The sequence below is a fragment of the Vulpes vulpes genome, chromosome 1, assembly GCF_048418805.1.
Source record: "Vulpes vulpes isolate BD-2025 chromosome 1, VulVul3, whole genome shotgun sequence".
NCBI classification, from domain to species: Eukaryota; Metazoa; Chordata; class Mammalia; order Carnivora; family Canidae; genus Vulpes; species Vulpes vulpes.
Genome location: NC_132780.1, coordinates 65,340,650 through 65,348,233, shown reverse-complemented (window position 1 = coordinate 65,348,233; position 7,584 = coordinate 65,340,650). Strand labels below are relative to the sequence as shown.

At 49.6% G+C, this 7,584-nt stretch overlaps 1 protein-coding gene across 1 annotated transcript in view; it reads right to left on the bottom strand.

The window, feature by feature from the left end:
* Positions 1-382: 382 nt before the first annotated feature.
* The window catches only part of THBS2 (thrombospondin 2), a 28,888-nt gene continuing 21,686 nt past the window's right edge, over positions 383-7,584 (bottom strand). Inside the window, exons 18-22 of the mRNA XM_072765881.1 lie at positions 6,667-6,894; positions 5,956-6,227; positions 5,291-5,388; positions 3,931-4,070; positions 383-2,409 (exon numbers count right to left, since the gene is read on the bottom strand). Of these exons, the coding sequence (XP_072621982.1) occupies positions 2,402-2,409; positions 3,931-4,070; positions 5,291-5,388; positions 5,956-6,227; positions 6,667-6,894 (746 nt within the window). The 3' untranslated portion in view covers positions 383-2,401. The remainder of the gene's footprint in view (positions 2,410-3,930; positions 4,071-5,290; positions 5,389-5,955; positions 6,228-6,666; positions 6,895-7,584) is intronic.

Genomic DNA, 7,584 nt, shown 5'->3' with positions numbered 1-7,584 from the left:
CGGGCTTGTTTGTGTTACTGCCACAGAATCCGTCTCTGGTTTGGAACAAGAACAGGTGCATCTGGGAGGGGGGCTCCTGTGTTCAGGGACACCTGCTGAAAGTCACCGCCTGGCTCTGCTCTCGCGTCAGGAGGAAGAGCAGCCGGCGGGAAGGGGCACCTAGTGACCGTCGGGTGCAGTGCTGATAGCTGACGGAACCTGAGGCCTGTCCTTACTGGACCCCAAATCTACACCTGAACGTCAGGAAGGCAGAGGGGAGCCCTGTGACCAGACGTGCTCATGCAGAGGGAAGCAAGACGTCAGCTCTCCCCAGCTGGGGTTGGTCTCCCTTCCCCCCAATAGAAACTCTGCTAATTCTTTTTAAAAAAGGGAGAGAGATTCATTTATAGAAAACCTTTTTACAATTTATTTCCTGTTATTAATCTTTAAAGTATAAAAAATGAGGCTCTAGCTAAATGCAGGGTTTCAGTGGTGAAATTTTGACCATGTGAACAAATAAATAAATATTTACAGTCTTTGGCAAAACAAATGAAGTTTCATCAATCTGGAAGAGAAGTTTGTTCAAAAAAAAAACATAAATAATTTACCAAAAAAACTATGGTACATTCTAAATATTCACATCATCATCCCACAGCACTGTGTTGTTCGGCCAAGGGACACCAACAGAGAAACCTGCACGGCCTCCACGACCGTTACATTTAGTCCAGTCCCCAAACCCCGCTGTTCTGGGGACACGGCTCTGCAGAACAAGGTCAAAAGTGCAGCAAAACAAAAAAATCAACCTCAAAGGAAGCAACAAACGTAATTTTATCGAATGAAATGTGGAAGTTGAGACAAAAGTCGTGAATCCTCTCTATTTTGCATAGAAACGAGATCGCTGTTGACAGAAAGGGGAGAAAGATTCGCCTGCATTAGACAAAACCAACTCCTCTCAATAAACCCCTTCTGTGGAGTGAGATTAATATTTCCTGTAGAAAGATCATGCAATTTAAGGCAAAAAAAAAAAAAAAAGAAACGAAAACGTGTGTATATTATGATATGACTGGTTATCGGGTGTGCCCAGCAGGCTGGATGCTGACTCTTCGTCAGCATTAAAGTCTCAAATCCTATGTACAGCAGGTCGGCAACAGTAACAGACCGAAGGACAGTCGCTGGCGACAGTATAGATAAAGGTTCCATTATAAACTCTTCACAATCATTTATTGATCCTCCTCCGTTTTAAGCATGCTTTATCGTGACAACATAATACTGCAGAGCTTGGGTCTTGACAGGAAGGTATTTTGTTGTAACTTCATCTTTGTATTATCATGCGTGTGGTATGTTTTCATCCCTAGGAATCACACTACGTGTGTTACTTGACATGTTTAAAATAAGTTATTAGTGAATGGAGCTGCATTCTGTAGTCATTTAATAAATATTAACAAAACGTTTATAAGTGGAACCTTGGGGGAAAGTTTGGCCAGATCAGGTAAGCAGCTCTTGCATAGTGTCGAAGCCTAGGAGTTAGACGCTAAAGTGCATTTGCTGGTGTGTTTGCCCGCTTATCTGATCTCCAGCAGCAGAGACTGAGAAAGAAGCTCAAGCAGAAACTCTGGCAATCAGAAAATCAAGGGACAACAGGCCGGGAGCTCCCCCAAGTCTGCAGGGCAGGAGCGGCCTGCTCGGCTCTGCTAACTTCTCTAACGGGGGCTCTGAGGGGCCCTGCCTGGACCCATGTGGGCACTGCCTTGCAGGGTGTCCCTTCTCAGATGAAGCTGCACCCCTGCCCTGTCGAGGCCACGGACTCGGGCAGTGGGCAGGGGAGCGGGGTTCTTGTAATTCCCGTGCGTGTTCCCACTATGGAGCTGGCCCCCCGAGGTGTGACGTCCCTGACCTCTCGGCTACACGGCACCACTTCATACTCCAGTGGACCCGTCCCCGTGGCCACCTGCCTGCGGCTGTGGAACAGCTCTAACCCAGGATTGGAAATGGCTCTAAGCACTGAAAGTCGTGTAGCAATATTTTTCCTGCTTAATTTATGACAAAGGCTTGCACACAATATTCCCTTCAACTCCATATACACATAAATACAATAAGTAATTACATTTTATATGTAAACGTCGTTCTTTTTAAACAAACAAGAGAAAACGATGTAATGCCATGTTCAATTTTCACTGCACGTAGAGTCTGGTGCATCATCAGGCTGTCTTCCGGCGGCGGGTGGGATGTTCCCCGTCGGGTTCCACGAACACGCACCCTCTGGAGGCACGTGGGCTTGGGGTCGGCGACGGTGAGCGACCCTCAAAGTCAAGGTCAAGGACAGGAGCTGCTGCTAAAGAGAGAGAAGCTGGAAGCACCAGCAGAGACTGGGGCCTAGGTAACAGCGTCTACAGTACATTTCCGGAGATGCGGCAAGTCTTGCTTAGACATCTGCAAAATAAAAATACAATAAACAGAATTAGCATGGGTGGACCACAGGTTTGGTTTGGTTTTATTTTCTTCTACCCGTAACCTAAAATATCATCTTAATTTTTAAAACCTCCACACTTTGGATGGATGTGTGAATGGTTGGATGTGTGTGTGGAAGGGGTGGGGGGGGGGGGAACACATCAACCCAACAGAGGGAAAAAGAAATAACGATCTTGATCTTGTGTCCTCGTTCTCTCTTTATGTGTAATTTTCAACATGTGGTTGTTGAGAAGTACCTCTGGGCCTCACCGACCCCGTCAGTGGGAGGGAATATGTTCACGTCCCCACGAAGGTGTGGGGTCACATTAGATGGGGCAGGTTCGCTTCTGGGTCTGCAAAACGGTGATCCAAGTATGCTCCAGAGAGAGAACGGCAGAGAACCCTCTTCCTTCTTCCTTCCTCCTTCCTTCCTTCCTTCCTTCCTTCCTTCCCTCCCTTTTTCCTTCCTTCCCTCCCTCCCTTCTTTGCTCCTTTCTTCCTTCCCTCCTTCCTTCCTTCTCTTCTTCCTTCTCTTCTTCCCTCCTTCCTTCCTTCTTTTCCTCCTTCCTTTCCTTCTTCCTTCCTTTCCTCTTTACTTTCCTTCTTCCTTCCTTCCTTCTCTTCTTCCCTCCTTCCTTTCCTCTTTCCTTCTCCCGTCCATCTTTTCTTCCTTCCTTCCTCCCTTCCTCCTTCCTCCTCTCCTTTTCTCCTTCCTTCCCCCTCCTTCTTTCTGTCCTCCTTCCGTCTCTTCTTCCCTCCTTGCTTTCCTTCTTCCTTTCCTCTCTTCCATATTTTCCTCCTTCCTTCCTCCCTCCTTCCTTTCCTCTTTCCTCCTTCCTCCTTCCTTCCATCATTTCTTACTTCCTTTCTTCCTTCCTTCCCTCCTTCTTTCTTTCCTCCTTTTGTCCTTTCTTCCCTCCTTTCCTCCTTCCTTCCTCCCTCCTTCCTTTCCTCTTTCCTCCTTCCTCCCTCCCTCCTTCCATCTTTTCTTCCTTTCTTCCTTTCTTCCTTCCCTCCTTCCATCCTTCCCTCCTTTCCCTCTTCCTTTTGTCCCTTCTTCCCTCCTTTCCTCCTTCCTTCCCTCTTCCATATTTTCCTCTTTCCTCCCTCCCTCCTTCCTTTCCTCTTTCTTCCTTCCTCCCTCCCTCATTCCATCTTTCCTTCCTTCCTTCCTTCCTTCCTTCCTTCCTTCCTTCCTCCTTCCTTCCTTCCTTCCTTCCTTCCTTCCTTCCTTCCTTCCTTCCGTCTTTCCTTCCTCCTTCCCTCCTTCCCTTTCTAAGCAAGGGTAGCAATCTAAAATGCTGCCAGAGGTCCAGAACGTGTACAAAATGTACACAGCCCCAGGACCAAGCACAGTGTAGACAAGCAGAGCCAGTGAATAACTGGAAAGTGGCTCTGGACGGGGCCCCCGCTCACCACCCTAATGTGCCACTTTTATAAAACGTGTGTCCCTTCCCTGTTCTCTGTGCCATGAGCCGCCCGCACAGTGACAATGTCACCCACCTCTGCATTCATATTTGAGGTCCGAGAAATAGACCATCTCTTGAGAGAAGACAAACAGACCCAGTCGACCACCGGCGTAGGTTTGGTCATAGATGGGTCCCGAGTCGGCCATGACCTGTTTTCCTTCATGCACCAAGACCCTGAAAACAGGAGAAAGAACAAGGTGTGAATGCCGGAGATGAGAGGCCAGCTCTCTCCTTACAGCTGGCAGCAATAAACAGGCCAGCGTTCCAAGACCCAGCCGACCTGTAAGTGGACCCCCAGCTTCAGGCAGAGTGCCCTCCAGTCCCCAGCTGCCTGGTGGACAGACAGATAGCCACCATTTCCAGACTCTCTGCCTGGCATTAGGTCCTCACCACCGAGGCCACCCTCCTCATGGCCTTCACATGGCGTCACCCACTGACATCCACCCACTAGGCCAGAGCTGCACGCCAAGAAGGACAGGGCTCGATCCTCATGCCCAGAGCAAGACTGTGTGCATCACTGCCTCCCTGACCAGGTCACAGCTCGTGGGCAAGGGAACATCATGCCCAGACAGCGAGGCCATGCTTCTCTGCCCTGGTCTGTTTATTCACGCTGGGGACACACACGCTCCTGGCCTTTGTGGAGAATCCAACCTGCCCTGCCCTTATTACTCAAGTTTAAATCATTCATGTTTGTTGCAATCAAGATCAATGAGAAACACTGTCAATGCTAAAAGAGCAAAATACTGTTAGTCTGATATTCGTGAAAGCTTTATTGGAAAATGTTTTAGGTTCAGCCATCCACAATATCAGAAACAAATATGAATGTCTTCTCTGAAGGAATCACATGTTAATTTTGCAAAGACATGGTTCATTTGCACTTTCTGTCCCCTGCCTGGGATATTCACAAGGATGAGAGTTGCTCATCATCCTCCAAGTTACATTAACAAGACAAGTTGGTGGGGATCCCTGGGTGGCTCAGAGGTTTAGCACCTGCCTTCAGCCCAGGATGTGATCCTGGAGTCCCAGGATCGAGTCCCACATCGGGCTCCCTGTATGGAGCCTGCTTCTCCCTCTGCCTGTGTCTCTGCACACCCCCGCCCCCCGTGTCTCTCATGAATAAATAAATAAAGTCTTTAAAAAAAACAAAACAAGACAAGCTGGATTTTCTCCTCTTCCATAGTTGTTTTTTTGTTGTTGTTGCTGTTTTTTTTTTTTATAAGTGATGTGCAGTAAAAGATGCAGTATAGAAAAAAGATACACAAAAGTGGAAGAGTGAAGAGGACAGCAAAGAAGTGAGCGTTCATGTCAGCTCATTTGTCTGTTATTGTTCAGACGCGTCATCTGACAGAAGGACACTCTTGCAGTAGGAGCCAGTTGGGGGAAGCCACCCTCACCTTATGTAGCCTGTCTTCGGTTTGTGGGTCAGGTGCCACCTGTAAGCAGTGTAGTCCTTCCAGCCGATATTTTTGGGGTCGTGCCACAATGTGCGCACCTGAGAAAACACATCTGTCCTGAGTCCCGTTGGCACCTGAGTCTTGACCACAGTCTCACTACCAAATGGGAAGCAAAGACGTTACTCTGCACATTCACGCCTGAGGCTCATGCTGCTACATCACCCTCGGCTGGATTTCGTAGCGTGAATCTCTCGTGTGGATCAAAACCCACTGACAGGGAGCAATGTGGTCCTGAGCTCAGGGCAGAGGTGTTTGAGCCGGAGCCGTGGATTCAGATTCTGGATCCTCTGCTTCCTCAACATGGGACTTTGGGTAAAACACTTAAACTTTTAAAACCCATTTCCCCCTACCTCTAGAAGAAGGTAGAAATATGTTCAGTTTATAAGAGGATCATCATTGGCGTTTACAAAAGAACCAGACATGGCATCTTTAGTAAGGTTCATACTCAATAAAAGAGTGTTAAAACCAGTGTACATTCAGCCAAAATTAATGACAACATGGAGATGAGCCGTCTTTGCATTGGATGAAGGCTGCTCTCTTGAAAAGCCATGGCGGCTGCAAGGCCACGTCAAAGGGCACTGGCTCAGTGTGCCCTGTCGTCCTACCTGACCTTCGGTGTTCCCTGTATGCCACAGAGCATTCCTCAGGTGCTCGCCCGTCCCCGTGGTGGAGTTCACCACCTTGAGGGACACGCCGGAGTAGCCGTACGCCCGGGTGGGCTGGTCTTCCCAGTAGGTCTGTGTGACCTGCTTCCACATCACCACGTAGAAGCGGCTACTGGACTGGTAGCCAAAGACGAAGCCGGCGTAGTCATCGTCCCGGTCGGTGTTGACATAAAATGTGCCACTGAAGTCCACGGACCCAAACTCATCAAACCCTGGATGTCAAAGGGAACACGCATCATAGGATTTGGTCAGAATGGCTTTTGAGGGAAAAGCCTGGATTAGCCCCTGGGCCAGTGGACGTGGATATTAGGAGGTGGGTCTTGGCTCTTCTCTGCCATCCACCCCGGGTTCTGTGACTCTGGCATTAATGAAACGTGTGGGGTTTCATACGCTCAGATCCCACATACCATGTTTTGGCAGAGCTCTACTGTATCGTGTAACATCTCACAGACCAAATCCATAAAATAAAAAGGCTTATTGAATCTCAATGTGTGATGCTCCAGTCCTTCCATTGAGACCACATGGGCAGACCTGGGAGCACAGGGCCTCCCGAGAGACCTCCCTAATCCTCCCACCCCACTAGCCTCCAGCATGCCCATGGGTGCCTTGCCCCCCGGAACCCACAACGGCTGGCACGTGTCCGAGGCTCACCAACAGCAATGCCGGGGTCGGAGTTGGCCGTCTGCACCAGCTCCTTGCCTTGATGGCGAATGACCCAGTTGGGGTCGATTTGGGTGGTGCCCTTGGGGTCCAAGTGGACCATCTGAAAGTTTCTGAAGTCTGTTTCGCTGATGGCACTGTTTTCGGGACACACGTCATCAATGTCTGGGATGCTGTCATTGTCAAAGTCGTCCTTGCAGGCGTCCCCACGCCCATCACCTACCACCAGGACAAGCAGAAGAACGAGGAAACTAAGTAGAGGGTTTGCCATTTGCCTCTCAGGAGGTTCCTCACACGTGTAGACGTGACACCCCAAGAGCCACAACCGTGTGTTGTAGCCGCAACAGCTGGCAAGTCCCCAAGGGCTCCCCTCAACACTGGGCTGCAGGGCAAGGGGCTGACACATGGAAGACTGAACTGAACTGCCAGCTGTTTCCAGAACTTCTGTTATGACCTTTCTTCATCATCCTGCCCCAAATCTATCTGGATGGTAAAGCAGAGCTCTTTCTACAAATGGCTTTCCTTGGTGAGACATGACCTTGGTTTTTCTAGAAGCTTCTTTCTACTTGTCCAGTGAGGTGCTGGAAGGGATGGAGGGAGATCCAGGGGACTCAGACCACGGGCTGCACACGGGGGGACCCACGGCCCCCACAGCTGCCAGTCTGCGGTGAGTGAGACCATCCCCAGGCCGATGGCAGCTTCCTAAACTAGCTCCTGCTTCAGAAGGAGAAAATGGTACTGAGTTCAGCTAATTTCCCATCACATTCTGAAAACCACTTCTTGGTTCCACCCAGTAGCACATGTCCCACCGATAGGGATGCAGGCACGCACGCCCTTGTGCATGAGCCTGGATGACACTGAATGCTCCGAGCCAGCCGGCCTCTTCCCATCCTGGCCTGTACCTGGACT